Genomic DNA, 25,653 nt, shown 5'->3' with positions numbered 1-25,653 from the left:
GGCGCGGGGAGGGGGCGGAGAGCCGGAGCCGGGGCGGGGTGGGGGGAGGGGCCGCGGGAACGGATGGCGGCCTGGGCCCCGTAGCAGCGGCGGCTCTACGGCCCGGGGCCCGGGCGGGCGGAGGTGGCGGCTCCCGGGACCGGCCGCGCGGTGAGTCCTGAGCTTTGTGTCGAGCCGGGGCTGGGGGAGGAGGAACGAGGCGGCGGCGCCGAGGGGGGCCCGGGGCTGAGGAGGGAGGCGAGGGGAGCCGGGGGGCAGTGGCGCCTGACGGAGGAAGTGGGGGTTGGGGGGAGGTCGGGGCTGAGCGAGGGGAAGGTGTGTGTGCGCGGGGTGGCCGGGTGGCGGGGGGACAGAGGGGTCGTTGCGTGTGTGGGGGGGTGGGGGCGTCGAGGGGCGCGGGGGGTGAAGTTCAAAGCGTGGCCGGGACCGGTTCAGGCTTGAGGCTCAGGGGTGTCCTGTAGGGGGATTAGGGGCTGGCCAGGTTAGGGGGACAGGCCAGAGTTTCTGAGGGGAGTGTGGGTCTGGCGAGGGCCAGGGCGAGTGGGGGCTAGGCAGGGAGTTGGGGGGGTTCCCGAGTGGAGGGTTGGGAGCTGGACGGGCCAGGGTGCGCGGCCCAGGCCAGTGGGGGCGGGGGCGGCGAGGAGCAAGGTGGCTGGGAGCGTGCAGTAAGTAGGTTGTGGGTGTGTGTCCCAGTCTTCAGGTCACATTTACTCCTCCTGCCCTTTGCTTCAAGATGGAGGGATCGCTGGGCCTGGACTTTTAACTGCTCCCCTTGTACGCCCTCACCCCCCCACCCCAACCCCCGCTCCGGGGAGGGTTGGTGACCCTGTCCTGTTTGGAAAACCTACGCTGCCCTCTTTTCCCTTTATGTGTAATTACGGTTGTATCATCTCTTGTGCTTTGCTCAGATTCTCCTTTCCTCCCTCTGGGGTTGAGGAGGAGGAGGAGGAGGAGACACATCTGACCAATTAATGTGTGTTTGTGAAACAGGCAGCAGCAAACAGTCGGTTCAGCTTCTAGGAATTAGGCTCACACAGGGTGGAGAGATCAGAGCCCTTCAGGGGGAATATTTCGGAACAAATCACAGATGATTCAATTCCTACCTCCTTGAGAGTGGGAGAGACGGGGTGAGGGGGAGGGCAGGGAGAACAAGCCTGTTTCCAGCCAAGTGTCCTTAGAGCCCCCAGGGGTTGAGGAGAGTCCCTAGTCCCCCACAGGCCTCTCTCTTTTTTCGGTATTAGGCTTTGCTCTAGCAGCCTTGAGTTAATTTCACCCCTGCTGCTTTGTCTTGGGGGAGGGAGTGCTGGTTTAGGGCTGTTGTGAAGAGATGACTGTTCTGCTGCCACACACAATAGTCGTGTCATTTTATCGGGAGTGCTACCCCAGGGCTGAGAACTGCTGCAGCAGAGATAAACCGGTCCCTCTCACCCGCCTATTGTGTACACAGTGAAGGTCATAGGTTCAAGTCTTGTCTGAGAGCTTTGGATAGGCTCCATCTCCCAGGCTCCTCAGTGCCATTTTCTTGCTTTTCCAGACTGGGGCTTTTGCCATCGGAGGAGGCCAGACAGAAAGGCTCTTCCCTTTTGAGTGAGGAACAATGCAGGGCTCATTGGCACACATTCCCCCCCACCCAGAAGAATAGGGGGTGCCAGCCATGTTGTGCCTGGCTGTGTGGCTAGCCTGCACTAAGTTAGGTGGTTTGTGTCCAACCTTTCAGGGAGAAGCCTCCAAGGGGGAGATTTCTGCTCTGAGTCTTCCTAAGCCACTGGGTTGCGGTCTTTGTATGGAGACCGGACACTGATGCCATGATTGCTGTTTGTTGATTAGGGACCACCACCAGAAACCTGTGCAAGGTTAAGATAGGCAGAGACTAAGGCCTTTTTTTTTTTTTTCAATGGTGACTTCCTGGTCAATAACAATTGCACAACCAAAAAGCCACAACATTTGCCTATCTGGACCAGGGCTATGGGAACAAAACAACTTTCCTTTTAATATTTCGTTTCATTCTCATTGAGAGGAGAGGGCTTACTTGTTGTGCAGAAATTCCATATCTGCCTCTGTATTAGGGAGAAATTTGCTAAAAGAGAGGAACATTAAAAAGTCATTTAGGTCTTGGGGCTTATTAATGAGGGAAGAATGAGAACACACTAGAACAAATTCTGTCCTTAAAGGTATCTCATAGGATCGCCCAAATAGTATTTAGATACTCTACAATGTATTAAAAAAATATGTGTGTATATATATATATATATACACACACACACATATATATATTTGAGGTTAAAAAGAGGTTGCCATTTAAAATATTCAAGAAAACACTTTTTTGAAAAGAGATTAGAAATAAAAGTCAGTTGTGAGAGTGGGAGTGTGTACAATACACTGTACACAATAGCCAATCATTTCCATAGAACGTTATTGGATAGGAACTTTAGCCTCTGGTTTTGGTGAGGGGCTTTCTGGGGCTGGGGGTCTGGCTCTGCTGCCTCTCGTCCTTTTCTTTCAGTGAGTCTCTTAAAATGGTAGCCTTACTCCAGGGTATCAGGCTTTGGATAGGAGGGAACAGGTTGTTCCCACCTTTGTTGCTGTGGATGGCAGAAGTATCTGAAGGCTTTAAGGAGGAAGCCTCAGCTAAAGTGAGTCCCAAGCTTTTTCCTCTTAGGTCTTTGGCATTTATGTCTGCCTGCTGTCAGGTGACAGTGAAGGCAGAAGCTTCCGATGAAATTTGCCCTGATTAGGTTTGGTGGTTTCTGAGTTGAACCCTCACCACAAAGAATCTTATGTGAATCTTCTGATTGTGATCATCTTTTAAGAGAGCCATTTGGATTTTCTCCCCCTTCTCCTAGCTTCTTGAGAGAAAATATTTCCTTATGAGAGGTCTAGATAGCCGGACAGATTAGTGCTTATATTGTGTGAGGATATGGAAGCATAATTTTGGCTCCTGGTAGTAATTATGTTGCAATTAGCATATAGCAACTAAATGACTGGAACAGGATAATTTGTTGAGGGGTTTACTGATTGCTCTGTCAAGTGAATGTGCCACTCCTTATTTATTTGACTCCCAATACTACTGCCTGAGCTTAGCCATAGAGACAGTACGGGAATGCGAGGTGTTCTAAAGAAATTCCCATTCTGTTTCCTCTCTTTAGTTACTTCTTTGCCCAATAAACTTGGTATGTCTACTCATGTTACTCATGTCTCCACCCCCCCCCCCCCCCCCCCGTAGCTAAGCAATTGTTATTTCCATTGTAGAAAAAATTGGCATCAATGGGAATACTGCCAGGCAGATGGGGCCACTCTGAGGTAAGATAGCCTTATATTGTGTGGCAAGTTTTCTTTTCAGTTAGCTTAATTCTCACATCCATTGATTTTTTTTTTTAAATCAATGTCTTTAAAAGAACAAAGCACAACAAAAAATACAGAATATAAAATCACATCATGTGATAAAGATGCCTTCATGATCCCTCTCTGGTGAAAGTTGGCCTGGACAGACAAAATGAAGATAGGTAGGTGATGCAGTTTGGCAGGTTCTGGGTCCACTAAGTGTCAGTGAAGGACTCTTTTCACTAGGAAACAGGTAATTCACCAAAGCACCTGCCTAGCTGGGCATGTGGAATTGGCAGCAGCTGTGCAACTGAAGAGGGATTATTGAGCAGGTGGTTGAAGAATCACATGCCACAGTGACAAGAAAATACTTGGTCTTCGGTGGGTTAGGTTCAGTTCATCTGTGTGAAATTGCACTTTGTTTCACATTTCTTAATGCCTGTTGTTGATTTGTTTGTGAGATGATAATGGAAAGGAGGCAAGAGATTCTTCTGTCACTTGTTTCTTTCAGGTTGCTGAGTAGCATGCCCCTAGACATGGTCCTATTGTATTTCTGGGAATTCTGGCTTTATGCCCTGTGAATGGGAAAGAAAGAGTGGTAATTCAGTGTTTCTAGTACTTGTTTATTAGAAGGAAATGAGAAGCAGAAAATTCTTCGCTTTCAGTGTGGTAAAAAAGATTTGGCTCACTGGGAGGAAACCCAGCAGGTTTTATGCAAAGGATGTAATTGACTTTTTGGGTTAGGTCTACCTAAATGTCTTACATAAGGAATTTGCATGTGTTTTTATTTTATGAATGTAAATTCAACTTTAATTTCTCCCTGCACTTTTGTGACTTTTGGCCTCCAGATTGGCATTAATATTGATATCAGAAGGCCACATGATATTAAAGGAATATCTCTGGCAAGTATTTATCTGAAAGATTATCCTCGTCTCTTGTTAACATGCTTTTGTATTTTGTTCACACATTCATGCCACCACCGTAGGCAAGTAACTTGGTGTTTGCTTTCTGACCTTTTTTAATGCCTTCCAGTCATTTTCTGTTTTAGGCCAACACACACACACACTCTGTTGAAATTCAGAGTACTCATTAACAAGTTGATGGAAGGAAAATAAAGTGTATAAACTATTTTGGAGTTGAGAAGTCCCTCTTTCACAACCCAAGTGGAGTGTAAGCACTGACCTGTTTGTAGGAGAGGAAGAGGTGGAGGGCAAGGGAGGGGATGGGGAGTGATTTGAGGGAAAGTGAGGCCCAGTGTGGCTGAGGTTAGCATCCGCAGACAACCATGTAGATGAGGACATTTGCAAGAATATGCTTAAGTCTGGCTTGTCACCCAGCTTAAAGTGGAACCCTAGTGATAGCAGGTGGCTGTATAGTAGTCATTTCTGAGAAACAATGCAAAACCTGTTGACTCTCTCGTGCAAAGCCTTCACAGCTGGAACTGTGTCCTATTCCAGCATTTTAGTATTTGCTTCCACATGCTTCTGTCCCCTTCCCCATCATCTCTCATCCCAGTTCTCTGCTCGAAAGACTTCTCTGGCAGTCTGGAAACACTCTAATTACTGTAGCTGTTAGAGTCACAACCCAGATCCTCTACCTCCTTCCCTCTGCCCCTTTCTGTCTTCCTTGCCTCCTCCCCTTGCTCTAGCAGCAGGAGTTGAACTGCAGTCTCATGAGCACAGTCAGATCTATGAATGAGCTTTATATCTTGTCAAGGCAGAACTCCAGATCCAACAGGGCTGATTTTTCATGGTTCTCTTGCTGTTTGTTCTTGGATCAGAGTCCCAGAAATAAGAGATGGCAAATACCTATTAGGTCATATCTAGTCCATCACTCAGGGGCAAACCTGGGATTTTTCTCTTGTTTCTGTGAGCATTTTTTCCCTTCTTTCTTTGGCTGGTGAGAGCTGTCTGATGCCAGGCTAGCTCTGAAACTGCCTTCTTTTTAATGTGCACTCTGGTCATTAGCATGCCTGACCAACTTCTCTCTTGGTTTTTTATTCTTATTCTGTTTTTAGAATTGCTCCTTCCCAGCAATATCTCCACCCCTTCGGTTTCAGGCCTTTGTTCTTCATTGTTGGCATCACTTTTGTTATCTATGCTATCAGTTTTCTGTGCCATAATTATCACTTCTCAGGCCTTTGCTACAAGGGTCAGCAAATGCTGCTGCTGTTTGTTTTATTTGGGCTATTTCCTGTTGTAATACTTTCTTCTCTTTATGGTTATGATTGTACTTTTGAATGGACTTATTTACTCACTAGTGTTCTCTTTATTGTTAGAGAATATTTATTTGAAAGACAAAGGAGCAGAGAGAGAGGGAAAGACAGATCTTCCATCTGCTGGTTCATTCCCCAAATGGTTGCAATGGCTGGGGCTGGGCCAGGCTGAAGTCCCGGAGCCAGGAAATCTGTCCTGATTATCCACATGAGTGGCAGGTGTCCAAGTCCTTGTGCCATCCTCCATTGTCTTACCAGGCATTAGCAGGGAGCTGGATCAAAAGCAACATAGTCACGTAGGATTGGCATCAGCACTCCAATATGGAATGCCAGCATTGCAGGCTGCAGCTTTACCCACTGTGCCACATACTGACCCCTCTCCTCTGCTCCCCCCCACCAGTTTTCTTCATTAATGAAGCTTTTCAAAGCATAGAGAAATAAAGCCTACAATCAGGAGTCATAAAACTCAGGTTCTGATTATTATTTGTCCTCTAACTAACCATGTGCCCTTGTGAAAGTCACTCCTCGGGCCCGGCAGCATGGTCTAGTGGCTAAAGCCCTCGCCTTGAATGCCCCGGGATCCCATATGGGCGCCGGTTCTAATCCCGGCAGCTCCACTTCCCATCCGGCTCTCTGCTTGTGGCCTGGGAAAGCAGTCAAGGATGGCCCAAAGCCTTGGTACCCTTGCACCCGCGTGAGAGATCCAGAAGAGGTTCCTGGTTCCCGGCTTCGGATCAGCGCAGCACCGGCCGTTGCAGTCACTTGGGGAGTAAATCATCGGATGGAAGATCTTCCTCTTTGTCTCTCCTTCTCTTTGTATATCTGACTTTGTAATAAAAAATAAATAAATCTTTAAAAAAAAAAAAAAAAAAAGTCACTCCTCTATTTTCAGGTTCCTCATCTGTAAAATGAGCACATTGGTTAAGATGATCTATAAGGTTTCATGTAGCTGCAAAATTTCACGATATGAAGAGTAAAATGGAGCAATAGCGCAGAAGTGGCTGATGTAAGTTAGCAGTTTTTTATTGCCTTGTCGAAAATACAGGCAGTATTCAAAAGGGCTAATGAGTGTGGCTTTAATTCCTTGTGACTTAACTCTTTCTCTTTGATGTTTGGAAAGCTATACTTTTTATTAGGTTTGTCTTTTTGTGGAGGTTCTTGTACCCTTGTCCTTCTGGCTCAACAACATCTGCTTTTCTAGTGTAATTGAAGGCATAGGCATAGGAATCGGAAAGCTTCAAAAAAGAAACCATCACTTTTAAAACAGAAGGCATACATGGGATCAGTACGAAGTAACTGTGTTAGTGAGTAGATTTAATAATCTCTTACCTTTAAGCCATGTATGACTAATTGTGGGGGGCTCATTTTTGGTCTGTCAGTGTAAACCTGAGTTCATAGTAGTATCTTGGGAGTTAATATGAATGGCCCACCAAGTTTTGTTTTAGAAAGAAAATGCTATTTTATTTGTTCAGTTTTCAAGATTCATTTATTTTTATTTATGTTTATTTTATTATTATTCTTAAAAGATTTATTTACTTTTATTGAGAAAGCAGATCAGATCTATAGAGAAGAGAGAGACAGACAGAGATCTTCCATCCACTGGTTCACAAACGGCCATGATGGCCAGAGATGAGCTGATCCAAAGCCAGGAGCCAGGAGCTTCTTCTGATTATCCCATGTGGGTGCGGGATCCCAAGGCTTTGGGCCATCCTCTACTGGCTTCCCAGGCCACAAACAGGGAACTGGATGGGAAGTGGAGCAGATGAACACCCACTGGTGCCCATATGGGATCCCGGTGAGAATTTAGCCATTGAGCCATCATATTAGGCCCTTTTCTTTTGTTTTTTTTTTCTTTATCTCTCTCCTTCCCTTCTTCCTTCTCTCTGTTTGTTTGGTTTCAATTAGTTTTAAGAGAATGAAATTGTGTAATCAAGTTGTTAATTCCCAAGGTTAGGATTTTTGTCAAACACTGCCCAGTTAGCTATTGGATCTGGAACCTCTAATAGCAGCTAATTTTTTTTTTTCAGTTATCCCTTTTTTTTTTTTTTTTCTTAGCTAGTCTTAAATGTTTGAAAGATGGTGATCTTTCAGTCTTTTGTTAATTTGGCAGAATCATGTTCTTAATCCACCTTTGAACATTGAAGTAGCATTCGCTATTTCTAAACTTGTGCTTCAAATATCCATTGGTCTGGAACAGAGAAATTTGGTGGGTGGAACTGTTATTTGTTTTGTATCACAAAAAGTCCTGGGAGTGCTTTGCTTTACCCCCAGCCATCTGTAGCACATTGTTAATTTTCAGGTAATCTGAAGGTTATTTTGGGAAGTGTTCCACTTGAATGTGAAATTTCAGAAAAAAATTATATTAAAGTATAAGCAGTTTTCATAGATGGGTTTGAAAAAAAAAAAACGTGTCAAGTACACCATGGGGAAAGCATAGTGGATTGGAAAGGGGCCAGAGTATGTGCGAGGCAACTATTGGAAATCAGACCATAGCCTGAAATCCTGGATCCTGGCCGTCAGTCCGCATTACACATGTGTGCCATACTGTACAGGGGTACCGCATGATGTGCTGCTGCCACCTGTAGTTTCTTAGACTGTAGTTAAGTATTTGCAAAGGAAGGCAACAGCGCCTGCTTTATTCTCTGTATAAAGTACAGCCAGTAGGCTTTTGGTGTGTTATCAGTAATGTTGCTAACTTCATTCCTAAGTGGGGCACTCTGAGGCTGGTTGGAATGAACTTTCATTCATAGCAGCAGAAGTGAATGTCAAGAATCTTACTAAACTTTAGGTACAAATTCTGAAACTTGCTATGAAGTCAGCATTATCTGTGTTCTAGATCCATGTCCTAAAGAATGACATCAGAATTGAACAATACGGAGAGAAATGAACTTATGAAATTTATGGGGTATATTAATCTGAAAGGTATACAGGAAAGAGGAAAATTTTTTTCTGCTTGGCATCTACTTTCAAATGTAGTTCTAGTCCATAACTTCTTTTTTGTTTTTAAAGATTTTATTCATTTTATTACAGCCAGATATACACAGAGGAGGAGAGACAGAGAGGAAGATCTTCCGTCCTTTGATTCACTCCCCAAGTGAGCTGCAGTGGGCCGATGCGCGCTGATCCGAAGCCGGGAACCTGGAACCTCTTCCAGGTCTCCCACACGGGTGCAGGGTCCCAATGCATTGGGCCGTCCTCGACTGCTTTCCCAGGCCACAAGCAGGGAGCTGGATGGGAAGTGGAGCTGCCGGGATTAGAACCGGCGCCCACATGGGATCCCGGGGCTTTCAAGGCGAGGACTTTAGCCGCTAGGCCACGCCGCTGGGCCCTCTAGTCCATAACTTCTTAAACCTGTCTATTTTCTCCTCTGATCATTGCTGTTTTTTCAGTTGTCTTGGCTCAAAACTTCAGATTGATATTTACTATTTTTTTTCTTTTTTTCTTCCATACCATCTCTTCTGACCAAATTGATTATCTGGTTGTTCCATCTTACTGTTTCATTTGGCCTAGTTCAGATTTTCATCTTCTATAATCTCAGTAATCTTATGGTAAACTACTATGTTTTTAAAATATTTTATTTGATTTATTTAAAAGTCAAGGAGGGAGAAACATTGTGGTATAGCAAGTTAGCTGCTACCTGGGATGCTGCTATTTCATATGGGTACTGGTTCGTGTTGCAGATACTAAACTTCTGATCCCCGGTAATGTGCTTAGGAAAGCAGTACAAATTGACTGAAGTACTTGAACATGACCACCCATGTCAGAGACCAGGAAAAAACTGGTTTCTAGCTTTCCCCTGAACCAACCATGGCTGTTATGGCCGTTCTAGGAGAGTATGCAACGAAGAAGCTCAACAGATTTAAATTTTAATTCGATCATCTTATTTCTTGCTGAAAAACCTTTAATGGCTGCTGCTTCCTGTGAAGGATAGCTTGAAGATACTGTTTGATGTACACCAAATCTGACCTTCCTTAGCCTTATTTCAAAGGTAATAGCCATTCCTCCAACTTACTTTGCATTTTCAGACTCTACCTGCAGTTTTTCTTCTTTTGTAATGCCCATCCTTTCCGCCATGGCATCCAACTCCTAAATCCAACCCTTCCTTCAGTTAAGAAAAAAATTTTCTCTCTATCCTGAAGCCTTCTTACTCCACTTCCTGCTACCTATCTCTGGAATGATTTTATCTTCCTCTGTCTCTCTTATTTACTTATTTACTTCCCCCCCCCAAAGATTTATTCATTTTATTACAAAGTAAGTTACACCGAGAGGAGGAAAGACAGAGAGGAAAATCTTCCGTCCGGTGATTCACTCCCCAAGTGACTGCCTTGGCTGGTGCTGTACCGATCCGAAGCCAGGAGCCAGGAGCTTCTTCAGAGTCTCCCACTTGGGTACAGGATCCCAATGCTTTGAGTTGTCCTCGGCTGCTTTCCAGGCCACAAACAAGGAGCTGGATGGGAAGAAGGACTACTGGGATTAGAACTGGCACTCATATGGGATCCTGGCACATTCAAGGAGAGGATTTTAGCCACTAGGCCACTGTGCCGGGCCCTATTTGCATTTTTTAAAGATTGATTTATTTTTATTATAAAGTCAGATATACAGAGATGAGGAAGGATAGAAAGGAAGATCTTCCATTCAGTGATTCATTCTTCAAGTGGCTGCAATGGCTGGAGCTGCACCAATCCGAAGCCAGGAACTTGGAGCTTCTTCTGGGTCTCCCACATGGATATAGGCAGGGTCCCAAGGCTTTGGGCCATCTTCCACTACTTTTAGAGAGCTAGATGAGAAATGGAGCAGCTGGGACATGAACTGGCACCCATATGGGATCCCAGCAAAAGCAAGGCAAGGACTTTAGCCACTAGGCTACCACTCCAGGCCCTATTTGCATTTTATTTGAAAGGCAGATAAACAGAATTTCCATCTACTGATTCATTCCTCCACTGTAGCAGCCACGTGGGGCCAAGCCAGACCGAGTGCCTCTAACTTAATCCAGTCTCTCATTTGAGTGGCATGGACCCAAGTACTTGACCATCACCTGCCTCCTAGGGTGTGCATTAGTGAGAAGCTGAGTCCAAAGTGGGTAAAGGACTCAAATGAGGCACTCTGACTTGGACACGGTAGTTAACTGCTCTGCCCCATACCAGCCTATTCCTCTAGATCTCTTTTCTAGAATCTGTGTTATAGCACTTTTTCACGTGTTCTCTCCTGTCATGTTCTTTTCCCCTGGCTGCTCTTCTGGCTGGCATTCCTGGAAGCTAATCAGGGTGAGACTTGCAGTCTGTCCTGTCTAGAAGACTCCAGGGGACAGAACTGCTGGGGACCTTATAACTACTTTCTGAGCTGTTGGGATTTACCTTCCAATTAACTGGGCCTTGGGTACACCTGGAGGAATATCTGAGTTAGACTTCTGAATTAGCTGATCCAGCCTCTTAAAAGAAAGAAGCCCACTGTTATGAAATTCCTCTTTCTATGTAGGCTTCGGCAATTCTGTTGGGGGAACTTTAAAAACACTTTCTAGGGTGGGCATTTAGCTCAACAATTACAACCCCCTCAATCCTGGGTTCAGTCCCTAGTCCCTGACTACAGCTTTCTGCACGTGCACCTTGGGAGGCAGTGGTGACAATGATGGCTTAGATTACTGGATTCCTGTTACCCACATGGCAGACCTGGATTGAGTTCTTTGCTCCCAAGCTTGACTGTTGTTGACCTTTGAGGGGTGAAGTGGCAGATGGGAGCTTGCTCTTTCTGCTTCTCCAATAAAAATAAAATAAGCTTTCAAAGAGTATGTGCTATGCTCCCAGATTATACGACGAGTTTTCAGGTTTATGGTACTTTGGCTGTTCCCAGCACATTAGCTATGTCTTAGGAATCTCAGGACCTAACTCAGCAGCCTAAAATGCAGATGTCTTATGTTCAGAGGCTCTCTTGTGTGAGTTGTGCATTGTGAATTCTCTTATAGTTTCCTTGCCTGCCCTTTCTTAGCCATCTGCATCTTCATTGGTTTTCATGTCTTTTTATTCCTTACCTGAAGCTATTGGAAGTAGAAGTTCCTTAGCCTAGACTTCCTTGTGATAACTGGTTGGGAGCTAAAATTCCTACCTAATATATAAAAGGTGGATTGTCTTGTTTACATTCTTGAATTATAAAAAGTGAAACTTGTGGACATCATGTGCTGTGTGGCGTCTGCTGTATACTATTTGAGGTAGCTGAGGTACACAGTATATTGGGACTGGTTCACTTTATTTTTAGTCATTTGCATTATCAGATTGTACAGTTGCCATTCATAAGAAGACCCAATTGACACTTTATAAAAATGTAGTCTTTTTTAAGATTTATTCATTTTCAATTGAAAAACAATTTTAGAGAGAGATAGTGAGAAAAGGTCTTCCATCTGTTGATACACTTCACGAATGGCTGCAACGTTCTGCTGTTTTCCTAGATGCATCAGCAGGAAATTAAGTTGGAATTGGAGTAGGCAGGACTTGAACCAGTACCAGTATGGGATGCCAGCATTGCAGGCAGTGTCTCAGTGTGCTGCACCACAACACTGGCCCTCAGATGTGAACTGGTTTTTAAAAAGTATTTTTCGGTGGGTCAGGGATTTGGCACAGTAGTTAAGTTGCTGTTGGGAGGCCTGAATCCCTTATATTATAAGACCTGGATTTGAGTTAGGGCTTCGCTTTTCATTCTGCTTACATTCACCATGGGAAGTAGCAGAAAATACCTCAAGTTCTTGGGTCACTGCCACCCATTCTGTTACTTTCCTAGGCCATTAGCAGGAAGCTGGATCAGAAGCGGAGCAGCCAGTACTACCTATATGGGATGCCAGCCCTCAAATACTTATTTTAAAATGTCAGTCACAGAGTGGTAAAAAATTATTTGTCAACCAGCAAAAGTACTTTCTGATAGTAAACACTTACCATATCTGCAGTTAACTTTTCAGTTCTGAAACTAAGGTGACTGTTGCGGCATAACAGGATAAGCCACCACTTGGGACACCGACATTTCACGTGTTGTGGTGCCAGCTCAAGTCATGGCACCTCTGCTCTTAATCTAACTCCTGCTAATGCATCTTAGGAGGCAGAAGAGGATGGTTGCCGTGCCTGGGCTTCTGTCGCTTAAGTGGGAGACTTAGATGGAGTTCCTGGCTGCTAGCTTTGGCTTGGCTCAGCCTTACTCCTCTAGACATTTGGACAGTGAGTTGTTCTCTCTCTCCTCTTTCTCCCTCTGTGTGTCACTCTACCTTTCAAGCTGATAAATGTAAATATTTAAAAATTTTATTTGAGAGCTAAGCTCTGAAAATTGCTAGTTTTTCTGTAAGGTAGGCTTTTAACTAAAATGAGGTTATTTATAATCCTTTATTGTTTTCATGAAAGTAAATAGTGTAGAAATATTGAGTTTGATTTCAGAGTACTGATCCAGTTTCTACAGAGAGCATTACATTATATATGGTATATTAATTATGTATTTACAGGTGAAGTGACAGGCTGAAATAGGTATAGTGTCTTGCCCAAGGTTGTTGTATATTTACGGGAGTGGAGTTCCTGGTTCCTGACTTCAGCCTGGCCCAGTTCTAGCTGTTAACAACCATTTGGGAAGTGAACTAGCAGATGAAAGGTGACACTGTTTCTGTCTCCTCATGAGTATGTGCACCCTGGTCCCCAACCCGCATTCTACCTTTCAAATAAATATTAAAAAAAAAAAGGCAGAAAGTCAAAACTGCTTTCTTAGGATGAATAACTTCTAACAGTTGCAGCTCTCCAAGGAAACTAGAAATCTTGCTAAGCTGTTCCTAGAAAAATTAGCCGTGTGTGCTGCCAGAGAAACCCAGGGCATCATTAGAAAGCGAATCAGGAACCACATAAAGAAAGATAAAAATAAACTTCCCTGTGTAAAGCCAAGGTTTATGTTTGTGACACTGTATATTCTGTTGATTCCCAAGCTTGCATCTCGGAGCTTTTTGTAACAAAAGGATAGGAAGGCTTTAATGAGGACATGTCAAGAAAAAAATTCAGCTTATAAAAACAAAAGTATTATCAAACCCTGCCAAATGATGAAAAGAAGCTGCAGACTTGGTTCAGTTACAAACAGCACCTTTCAAATGGGAAGTGAATTTAGCTTCATTATTGGGCTAACCTTATGAATAGTAAATAAATGTGTTAGCCCTAAAAGTCATAAAAATTAAATATCAAAAGGGTAAAGAAGGTATTTGTGACTTTTTTTTTTTTTTTTAAGATTTATTCATTTTATTACAGCCAGATATACACAGAGGAGGAGAGACAGAGAGGAAGATCTTCCATCCGATGATTCACTCCCCAAGTGAGCCTCAACGGGCCGGTGCACGCCGATCCGAAGCCGGGAACCTGGAACCTCTTCCTGGTCTCCCACACGGGTGCAGGGTCCCAATGCATTGGGCCGTCCTGGACTGCTTTCCCAGGCCACAAGCAGGGAGCTGGATGGGAAGTGGAGCAGCTGGGATTAGAACCGGCGCCCATATGGGATCCCGGGGCTTTCAAGGCGAGGACTTTAGCCGCTAGGCCACGCCACCTGGCCCAAGTATTTGTGACTTTTAAATTAAACTTTTAGGTTATCGTAGTCTCAAATTGTAGCAGTGATGCAGATGCCCAGTGATAATGTCTTGTTAAAGTATGATACAGTACTGATATAGATGCAGTTCATCTCTTTTGTTAGATTTCCCTGGTTTTATGTATTGATTGGTTTTGAAAGAATGGCAGAAACAAAACAAAACAAAAAAACCCAAACGAAAAACAACTCTTCCACATGCTGGCTTACTTTTCAAATGCCAACAGCCAGTTGGGCCAGCCCAAAGCTCAGGCTGAGGCTCCCCCGTGGCTATCTGAAACCTGATTTCCTCCCCCTCTAGTTTTGTGCAATTTTGTTACTTTTGTGTGCTCATACTACCTCCCCCACCTCTGTGGTCAAGATAAAGAACCTTTACCGCAAGGTTTTTCTTTTTTGTAACAGTTTCTGCCTCACTCCTACTGCCTACTCCTTCCATTTCCCACAAAAACAAATTACTGAACTGATACATTTTATAATACCTTATTAGTGGAATCTAGAGATATCTTGAGGGAGTATGTCCTTAACTTTTTTTTTTTAATTATTTAAAGCTTTATTGTATTTATCAAAATAATGGATCATTTAAAAAAATTGTTTTCTTTTTGTATGAATTTTGTGCTAAAAGTCAAATCGTACTGCAGCTTTCGTTATCATTTTTTAAGATTCATTAATTCTTTGAAAGAATAGCAGAACTTTCATCAGCTGAGTCAAGTACCAAATGACCAGAACAGCTGAGGCTGGGCGTCCCAGGTGCATTGTCAGGAAACTGGATTGGAAGTGAGTAAATAATAGCTAGGGGTAGGCCAGGCAGGAACCAGAACTGCACCTGGGTCTCTCACTTGGATAGAATGGCGTAAGTTCTTTAGCTGTCTTCTGCTGCTTTCCCAGGTTCATTCAAAGGAAGATAGAACAGAAATGCAGAAGCCAGGACTCAAACAGGTGCCTGTATAGCATGCCCTTCTTACAGGCAGCAGCTTTTCTTGCTGTGCCACAGTGCCGTCCCTCACCTTAAAATGTTCTTAGCTCATGTAGAGTTTCTTAGGACATAGCCCCATGTAAGTTCAGGAGCATCTGTATGTAGGTGTTCCCAGGATTTGGTTTAGAACACCTGGTTTGTGGACTAGACCTGTTTTGGGGAGCAGTTGTACATAGACAAAACTGTTGGAAGGCTACTAGAGTACTCAGAAACAGACATTTTAAGAAATGTGGGCCCTGGGCCCGGCACAGTGGCCTAGTGGCTAACGTCCTCGCCTTGAACACACTGGGATCCCATATGGGCGCCAATTCTGGTCCTGGTGGCTCCACTTTCCATCCAGCTCCCTGCTTGTGGCCTGGGAAGGCAGTTGAGGACAGCCCAAAGCCTTGGGACCCTGCACCCGCGTGGGAGACCCGGAAGAGGTTCCAGGTTCCCGGCTTCGGATCGGCGCGCATCGGCCCGTTGCGGCTCACTTGGGGAGTGAATCATCGGATGGAAGATCTTCCTCTCTGTTTCTCCTCCTCTGTGTATATCTGGCTGTAATAAAATGAATAAATCTTTAAAAAAAAAAAAAAACTGGATAAGAAGCACAGTGGCTGGGACTCATCCGGTACTCTGAAGTGGGATGTATGCGTCCTAAGCAGTGACTTATTACTGTGTCACAACATTGACCCCTCTTTTAGATCTCTGAAGTCTTAGTTGTCTCCAGTATTCCCTCTCCCTTCCTCCAGCCCCGGAATTTGTCCTTAATTTCTCTTTAGCACCGACAAGTTTACCTTTGGGATAAGAAACAACATTAAGGACCAAGCAGTTCTCCAATTATGAGAGGAAGGGTGGACTGCATCTCTTTTAATATTTACTTTAGATAATCTTTGCCTTTTGCTTCTTGACTTGCTTAACATGTAGGTCTGGGTGTCAGTGTTTTTATTTGTGGATCAATTTCACCAAATGAATCCCTACGGAGTTAGGATTGAATTATTTACGTACTCAGTATGCCTTTAGCCTGTTGTGGGATTCATGCTAGCATAACACAGTACTGTCAAGCCCCAACAATCTAAACCTAAAGCCATGGTGAACAGCTGTGTCCTCCGGGAAGTGTCAGTCGTTTGGGTGAAATGAATCAGGTCATAACCTTTGTCTTAGCGTAGCAGCCTGTGAGGACCATAAAACTATTTATGAGCTGCAGCATATAAAGACCCAGGGACTAAGAGATGCTACTTTGTCCTTAGGTGACACATGGTCAGATGAGCTCTGTTGAATTGGATCTGCCTTCTCAAATTGGCACTGTTAGTTTGTGCTTTATCTAATCTCCATTGGAGATATAGGCTGAGAGCTGCTGTACTTGAGGAGATGACACAGCTCCTTTGTTACAGTAATTAGTGTAATAAATTAGGGCAGAGGCCCAAGGGAAGTTGATTGTTTCTCAGTAGAGTCCTAGGTGGAAATTCAGTTTATTAGTGTGCTCCCATGGCAGGTGGAGAGGAAGATGCCTGTTCTTCCAGCTTAGTAAGCTCAGAGTTGCTGAGGATGATTTTCTGTTAGACTACCCTCACCTGAGGTTGCCTGAGGATGAAGTGATTTTATTAAGGCACATCTGGAATTCAGGGAAGATAGCAATTTTGTCCTAGCCTAATGGCTTATTGACAGTTTCCTGGGGGCATTAAATGCAGTGCACTTTGGATTTGAAGTTCTGGCCATTCAGTGTGGTCAGCAGCCTACTAAGTTGGAACAGTTAGTAAAAGAGAGAATTCAGATGTTAAAACCATGAGCCTTGAGGTTCACTCCTCACATGCCTGCAACAGCCAGGGACAGGACACGCCATAGTCAGGGCCAGAAACTCCATCTGGGTCTTGGTGTGGATGGCAGGGGCCCAGGCACTTGAACTGTCATTCATTGACTCCCAAAAGTGCATTTGCAGGAAGCTGATCAGAAGTGCAATAATATGCCTCAAATCAGCACTCTGATATGACTGCAGCGATCCCAAGCAGCAGCTTAATACACTGAGCCACAGTATCCATTCCCATAAACATTTTTAAAAAGACATTTTTATTTTATTTTGAAAGATTTATTTATTTTTAATGGAAAGGCAGATTTAGAGAGAGAAGGAGAGACAGAAAAATCTTCCATTCACTGATCCACTGCCTAAGTGGCTGTAAAAGGTGGAGCTGAGCCTATCTGAAGCCAGTACCAAGAACAACTTCTGGGGGCCCGGCGGCATGGCCTAGCACCTGAAGTGCTCTCCTTGAACGCCCCGGGATCCCATATGGGGGCCGGTTCTAATCCCGGAAGCTCCACTTCCCATCCAGCTCCCTGCTTGTCACCTGGGAAAGCAGTGGAGGATGGCCCAAAGCCCTGGGACCCTGCACCCGCGTGGGAGACCCGGAGGAGGTTACTGGTTCCCGGCTTCGGATCTGCGCAGCACCGGCCGTTGTGGCTCACTTGGGGAGTGAATCAAAGGACGGGAGATTTTCCTCTCTGTCTCTCCTCTCTGTATATCTGACTTTGTAATAAAAATAAAAATAAATCTTTAAAATAAATACATAAATCTTAAAAAAAAAAGATATTAAAAAAAATAACTTCTGGGTCTCCCACACAGATACGGGGTTCCAAGGCTTTTTGGCCCATCCTTTACTGCTTTCTCAGGCCACAGCAGGGAGCTGGATGGGATGTGGGGCAGCTGGGACAAGAGCCGGCACCCATATGGGATCCTGGTGCTCGCAAGGGCAGGATTTAGCCACTGAACCATAGCGCCAGACCCCATTTTTCTTTATTTTAAATGACTGATAAGATGATAAATGATGTCAGCCCTTATCAGATTTTTGAATCTCTTAATTTTAAATTATTTTTTCCAGGTTTGTATCCTTATGATATGCTTAGAACATGGTAAATTCTCCATTTTACAATGAGAAAAATAATATTTAATGAAGCAACTTGGCCAGTGACAAGGGAACATTTGAGTCCAGAAATCATACCTCCTGTTTCTAAGTCTGGTGCTTTTTTCTTTTTTCTTTCTTTTTTTTTTTTTATAGCATTTGTTTTACTTTGACATGTCTACACCTTTTGGAAGACAGATTGTCCTGATATCAATACGTAAGACCCAAGTTCCCAAGCACCTTGAGAACACTTGGTCAGGCCAACATCTGTAAGAAGATTGGCTTAATGGAGACAGATCATTTACAGTAGAACAGAACTGAACGATTTGTGCTTAGACTGAATCTTCTCTCCTTGAAGTTCTACCATGGTCACAGAGCTCTAGGTGGAGAAAGGAATACTGTTTTTCTTGTTATATTTGAACATATGTAGGATCTAGATGCTGGTTTTGCCTTCTGGGTAGGGGTAGACTTCACATGAAAACTTGTTTTCATTCTTAGTCTTCTTGAAAGTCTTGCTCGATATTGAGGAAAAAAGGTAGAATTTTGTGGCATGTGCCCTCTGAAAAGCAAGTACTGACCTAAATTGCGTGATTTATGAATGTGCTGTACTTTGGGCTGGGAGACTAAGGGATGGATTTGGGCTTCAAACAGGAACTGGAATCTGAACTTCCATTATGATGGGCTGGTTTCTTGAGCGTGACTACTTTAGGTAGGTACAGGCTATGTAATAATAGACTGCTTATCACAGCCTATCTTGGTCTCTTACCCGTATTCAGACAGACAGGAGTTACTAGGTAATTAGGTACAGCAGCAAGACACAGATAATATTGACAAACCATCATGCATAAATGATTCCCATGTCTGGGATTTAGGTCTTAACTGGACAAGTGGAGCATGATTAGGCAGAAGGAGAAGAAAGTGCTCAGAGAGCTGTGGGTGGTTGTAGGTGCTTGGTGGTATCCAGGATATGGGTTTTCTTGGTCTGCAGTCTGTCTGCCATGGAAGCAAGAGGTCAATGCTTTTTCATTTCCAGTTAGCTTGTTCATTACCTTACCTCCTGGGCTTCAACATCTCTGCAGTGAACTGTCAGAGAGTTGATTATTAGCTATATAAGGCCAGGGATGCTGAAGGAAGCAGATGGGAAGTGGTTTGGCTGTTGCAGCCAGGCTGATTAAAGATTCCTTGGCAGTTCTACAATGTGTCTTTGGAAATGTACCATCAAAGTGACTGTGAAACCTGCAGACTTCAGAAAGTTGATTTTTTGACAAGTCACCTGGTGGAAAGTAGTACTTGTGAAAACCCTTTCACTATCCAAAATAGGATAGGGGCTCTCTAAAACAACATTAGGGCCACAAAAGATTGATCTTCAGGATGCTTGTTTGCATCCTGGTCATCAGGAAATTTTGGTTAGTTTTCTGGCAGGGAGAGAACTTTTTATTTATTTTTTGTTTGTATTTTTTTTTTTAATTGTTTTTGTTTAGAGAACCTAAACTTTTTTTTTTACGTTTTATTTTTATTGGGAAGGCAGATTTATAGAGAGGAGAGACCTTTTGATGGTACATTAATAGAACTGTAGATGAGAAAAAGGCCCTGGATATGTCCAGAGTAATCCTGTCACACGCAGGCTAATCTTATGTAGTTGCTTGACAGGTGATTATGCTTTTTCTGCTCACTTTCAGTGGTAATGGCGTGGCCTCCTTAAATATGGTGGTTCATTGCTGGGAACCTTACGTAATTTAATTTTTTCCTGAGTTAAACATCTGTCTTTCTGTAATTTCTATTCACGGATCTCATTTCTGTTCTCACCATTAAAGAATAGCTTTCTCTTTGCCACACTGCAACAACCATATATTTGAGTTTGACCAGCATGTCTCCCTTCAGTGTTCTCCTTTCCAGACTAAAGAATCCTTGTTTCTAAGACCTTCCTTCTCAGGAAGTGGCCTTCCAGTTTTTTACTATATAGTATTCTTTCCTTTTGTTCAATGAATATCTCATTTAAGATGTAGAAATGAATGCAAACCATCAATTGCTTCATCTCCAGATCCCTTTTCAGAAGAAACTTTAAAAACATGGCAGAAATATTGTGTGCTTACTAGAAAAAACCAACCAGAGAAACCAAAACAACAATTTGTTATCCTATGTAAAATTGGAACAAAGAATTTGAGCAAGTGTTGTTTTTATAATTTAGGTCTTTTTTTTTTTCTTGGTGTCAAAGATGAACTTTTAAGCTACAGTATTATTATAAAGCCTTGATTTGCCTCACATTTTTTTCAGAAGCATTTTGTATATCTTAGGTTTCCAGATTACAAAATTTACTTAGTATTTGTATTTATAAAACTACCTAAGTTTATGCTACATTGAACTATTTTTACTTTAGACAGTTCTTAAAAAGTAAGATGGATATGTATTCTTAGATAACTAGAAATAATGTTTTTATCAGTAATGATTTGGCTCAGTATAAGACTCTTGACTGTAAATGTCTGTCTTCAGAATTCTATAGATTTTGATTCTGTCACCAATTTATATGCAGAGCAGGGACTGGCACCATGGCAACTAGTAGGCAAATCTTGTGCCCTCATGTTGGCATCTTATATGGGCACCAGTTCATGTCCTGGCTGATCCTGTCCTTATAAGCTTTCTGCTTATGGTCTGGGAAAGGAGCAGAGAATGACTCAAGTCCTTGGGACTCTGGACCCGTGTAGGAGACCTAGAAGAAGCTCCTGCCTTCTGTTTATAGATCAGCTCATTTCTGGCCATTATGGCTATTTGTGGAGTGAGCCAGCAGATGGAAGACCTCTTTCTGTCTCTCCTACTCTCTGGTAAGTCTTTAAAAAAAAAAAAAAAAGAAACTTTAAAACATATTGCAGAGTCATCTGAAGTTCGCTCAGTTCTTGTCCTCTGTAATTTAAAAATGTTGACAGGGCATGGGAAAATTTAGCTTTTTCAGTTATTTTGCTGAAGGTCTGGTGTGATGGCTCAATTGGCTAATCTACCTCCAAGTTCTGGGATCCCATATGGGTGCCGGTTCATGTTTCGGCGGCCCTACCTCCCATCCAGCTCCCTGCTTGTGGCCTGGGAAAGCAGTCGAGGATGGCCCAAAGTCTTGGGACCCTGCACCCATGTGGGAGACCCAGAAGAAGTTTCTGGTTTTGGATCAGCTCAGCTCTGGCTGTTGTGCCCACTTGGGGAGTCAACCAAAAGGTTGAAGATCTGTCTTTCCTCTCCATAAATCTGCCTTTCCAATAAAATATAAATCTTAAATTATTTTGCTGAAAATTTAGTGAATCTTTGCATTTGCATGTAAGATCTTTACTCAGCTTAAGATGTTATTCATTTAGTATGTCTATGATAGGTTGCCTTCCATTTGTTCTAGTGGTATTCAGTGGTTTTCAGTACTTTCTCTTAATTTCATTATTTTCTTTTCACTTTCCTTTTTATTTGCATTTTGGAAGAAGATCTTCCATTTTCTTGTACTTCACTGATTCATTTTTCACAGTTAAAATTCTTGTGCTTTTTGGATTTATGTCTGATTTTTAATTGATGCGGCATTTTTCCTATCTCTGAATTTTCTGTTTTTTGAAACTTATATGTTTTTGCTGTTTCAAAGGATATGTCTCTTTGTTTCAGCCTGTTGCCTTTTTAATGCTGTCTCTTCCTTATTGGTATATTTTGCCAGTGCAGTAGTGGAGCACTAACATTGTTATTTTGTTATTACAATTTATATATTTATTTGGAAGGTAGAGTAACAGAGAACAAAAGTGATTTTTAATTTACTGGTTTGCTTTACTCCCTAAATGGCAGTAGCAGCCAAGATTAGACCAAGCTGAAGTCAGAAGCCAAGGAACCTGAACTCCATCCAGGTTTCTCACAGGAATGACAGGAACTCAGGTACTTCAGCCATCACCTCTGCCTTCCAGGCTCATGAAGAGGAAGCTAGATCAGGGCTCGCCGTGGTGGTCTAGTGGCTGAAGTCCTCATCTTGAATGCTCTGGGATTCCATATGGGTGCCGGTTCTAATTCCAGCAGCCCCGCTTCCCATCCAGCTCCCTGCTTGTGGCCTGGGAAGCAGTTGAGGACGGACCAAAGCCTTGGGACCCTGCACCTGCGTGGGAGACCTGGAAGAGGCTCCTGGCTACTGGCTTTGGATTTGCTTAACTTCAGCTGTTGTAGCCGCTTGGGAAGATCTTCCTCTCTGTCTCTCCTCTGTGTATATCTGACTTTGCCATAAAGTTGTTTTTTTAAGTAAGCTAGATCAGATCACTAAGTAGTCAGGACTTGAACTGGCACTCCCAACTGGGATGCAGGTGGCTCAAACAGCAACTTAACCCACTGCACCAGAAGCTGTCTCTTTTAATATGTTTCAATGTTTTCCTTTATTTCTCCAAAGAGTCTCTTTAGTTATCATCTTGTTTTCTAGAGGAAAGTCTTTTGAGTCTAAGGAATGTCTTATCTTTCTAAGGATAAACAACTTGGTATTATTCTGATGAATGAATTATGTGCTGCTGACAGTGTAGCTCTGAAGGTTGTTTAGCTTCAGGTTAAAGTGGGTTGTGCTCTAAGCTTAGCTACAATTGCAAGATTGCATAGGTGATAAATTATAATGTGGAGAAGAATTGTAATCTAATAATTCTCTATAGTGGAGATTCAGTTTGCATTCCTTTTCCCCAAAATGCCCTCTGAACTCCATGTTCCACAGCCTTCTTTGCTGTTTTATTTGCTGTTATAGTTCCAGCACCTAATTCACTGTCGGGCACATGGTGGACAAGAAATAAATTTCAAGTGAATAAACATCTACTACACTATTCTTTCTTGGAGGCCAAAGCTTCTTGTGTAGTGTTAAGAATTCCAAATAGTTTACTTGAAATTTCTTCTGAATCCTAGATCATTTTCAAAGGTGCCATCACTGCCTCTCCAGGATTATGTTTCCTTTGTGGATGGCATTTTTGGGGGTTCATTTTTCCTCTGCGCATACTTTTTGCTAATCATTTATGAAGTGTGTGTTACTTGACATCTGCTAATAAACAATGGTTGGTGCAGTTGATAGGAAGCTTTCTACTTGGGAAATGGATGTATTTTACTTTTAGGTCTCCAGCTAAATGGCAGATTAATGTGCATACCTCTCAAATATCACATTGCTAGCAAACATTCATCTGGTACAGCTCTTCTCTCCTAGGATGACATCTTTTTTTTGCCCCTGCACTCTGATTGCAGGTGAAAAAGTACTGTGTTAGCACTGTCCTAGCTGTAGTGTTTACCTGTTAGATATCCACTTTGCAGGATACATTGTGACACCACTGCTTGACTTTCCACCCAGTTACCTTAAGGGTTATTCTCTAAATGGATATAGAAAGATGATGGATAGAGGGGTAAGCAAGGATGAAATTTGACATTTTCATAAGAAATCCCTGATTGGTGGATGTTGACTGCCTGCTTTTCTAGATGCTAAAGCCCATGGGCCTCCTGAGTCAGGAGACAGTGGGCTAATATAAATTGCCCTTTAATACCCTCCTCTCTTTCTCCTTTTTTAAGTTAATCTTTGTTTTTATGAGGCACTGATAGTCATCAATACAATGCCATTAATCTTATGTAAGTGCAGGAGATGGGACAGTGCTCTTGCTTTCTTGCTCTTTCACTCTGCCTCTCACTGATGAATTAATTAAATAAAAACAAGCTGAAAAGAGTGGAGAGTTACCCCACATCCTGGTGTTAGGGTTTTTGGTAAACATTATTTTCCTTTTCTATGTTCATATTCAAGTGGAAAGAGGCAAAAGACCAGACATAATTTGAAGCCTGGAGTTTGATAAGGCTGACTTAACTAACTTTTTAGGACTTGAACTGGTTGCTTGAGTCCTGTCTCAGAGCTGTTTCCTTTGGTTGCAGGCTTTGACCCTTCTCCCAAAGCTACATTTCTCTCAGTTCTGTGTGCTTTTCTCTCTCACTCTTCTTTAACCATAACAGGACTTCCCTCCCCCATCCCATAGTAGAATGGCTAGGAAGACTTTACTCTTTAATAAGCTCAGGCCCTTGTTTGTAGGCTTTTAAATCTTTTGCTAGATTATGTTCTGAGTTTCTGATAATCAAGAAGCAAAGAGAAAGAGGGGTTGAGTGAAAGTATGTTAGAACTTGAACCTGTGAAACGCCAAGGCCTGTTCCAAATGAGAGGGTTGCCAGCGGGCAATGGTAGTAGAAATAAGTCTCTAGAAGGGGAAGCTAACGATAGAGTACTCTTAGTTAAGACTTAACCACAGAATATCTGGGCTGTTGGAAAAATTGTTCCCCCCCCTCCACTCCCTCCCCTCTCCCCCTGTTGGTGATGGAGTGGGAATTTAACATTTCCTTTGGTCCAGTGTGGCTTGTTTAGAGATATAATTGAACCTGTTTGTCTTGTCCATTGTGATGTGATAGCTGCATAGGAAGGGTCTGTGTTGTGTGGGAGTTTGTTTCAGGCTGTGTCCTTGCCTGTATTGTTTCCTTTAACAGTTTTTTACATTTTCTTTTTCCAGCAATGATGTTGTCCACTGGGCATGTACTGACCAATGTGGCAGGTCTGAGAACATAGCTGAAGCTGAAAATAGGAAAGCTGGGGGCAAGGAAGAGCCTTGAATCTTGAGGTGGGACGTTGACTCTAAGATGTCCTTGAGCAGTGGAGCCTCCGGAGGGAAAGGAGTGGATGCAAACCCGGTTGAGACATACGACAGTGGGGATGAATGGGACATTGGAGTAGGGAATCTCATCATTGACCTGGACGCCGATCTGGAAAAGGACCAGCAGAAACTGGAAATGTCAGGCTCAAAGGAGGTGGGGATACCAGCTCCCAATGCTGTGGCCACACTACCAGACAACATCAAGTTTGTGACCCCAGTGCCAGGCCCTCAAGGGAAGGAAGGCAAATCAAAATCCAAAAGGAATAAGAGTGGCAAAGACACTAGCAAACCCACTCCAGGGACTTCCTTGTTCACTCCAAGTGAGGGGGCAGCTAGCAAGAAAGAGGTGCAGGGGCGCTCAGCAGACGGTGCCAATGCAGGAGGCCTGGTTGCTGCCATTGCTCCCAAGGGCTCAGAGAAGGCGACTAAGGCATCCCGCAGTGTAGCTGGCTCCAAAAAGGAGAAGGAGAACAGTTCGTCTAAGAGCAAGAAGGAGAGAAGCGAAGGAGTGGGGACTTGTTCAGAAAAGGATCCTGGGGTCCTGCAGCCCGTTCCATTAGGAGGACGGGTTGGTCAGTATGATGGAAGTGCAGGGGTGGACACAGGCGCTGTGGAGCCACTTGGGAGTATAGCTATTGAGCCTGGGGCAGCGCTCAATCCTTTGGGAGCTAAACCGGAGCCAGAGGAAGGGGAGAATGAGTGTCGCCCGCTAAAGAAAGTGAAGTCTGAAAAGGTAAGAGGTGGCCAGATCTGGCTGCCCATTGCCAGTCAGAACTGCTTTGGACTAACCACCAAATGCTGTGTGTACTCTGTGGGAGGCTCATTAGTTTGTGGGTAATGACCAATTACAAGGTCAGAGCAGCTGGTAATGATAATGTGGTTTTGTTCCAAATTAGAGGATTCCCTGCTGACTCATTTGCAGCAGGCCTGGACATTTTGGAAAAGGATATCTGTTGTTGGGGGCAGCTACTTGGGAGAAGGTATTTTCTGAATTCTGAATTGAGGTACTCCCATTTTGTCTTTGTCCCACCTCAGGCATGTATT

The 25,653-nt window shown here is 43.4% G+C and overlaps 1 protein-coding gene across 4 annotated transcripts in view; it reads left to right on the top strand.

The window, feature by feature from the left end:
- The window catches only part of ZNF609 (zinc finger protein 609), a 203,032-nt gene continuing 177,379 nt past the window's right edge, over nt 1-25,653 (top strand). For 3 of the 4 annotated variants that reach the window (XM_058665681.1, XM_058665680.1, XM_058665679.1), the window contains exons 1-2: nt 1-150; nt 24,469-25,342. In XM_058665681.1, coding sequence (XP_058521664.1) covers nt 24,596-25,342 — 747 coding nt within the window. In that variant the 5' untranslated portion in view covers nt 1-150; nt 24,469-24,595. The remainder of the gene's footprint in view (nt 151-24,468; nt 25,343-25,653) is intronic. The other variant, XM_058665682.1, reaches the window with a different exon arrangement.

Source organism: Ochotona princeps, chromosome 6 (genome assembly GCF_030435755.1).
Source record: "Ochotona princeps isolate mOchPri1 chromosome 6, mOchPri1.hap1, whole genome shotgun sequence".
In the NCBI taxonomy this organism is placed as follows: domain Eukaryota; kingdom Metazoa; phylum Chordata; class Mammalia; order Lagomorpha; family Ochotonidae; genus Ochotona; species Ochotona princeps.
Note: the sequence above shows the minus strand (reverse complement) of the source record. Positions and strands in the feature narration are given on the sequence as shown.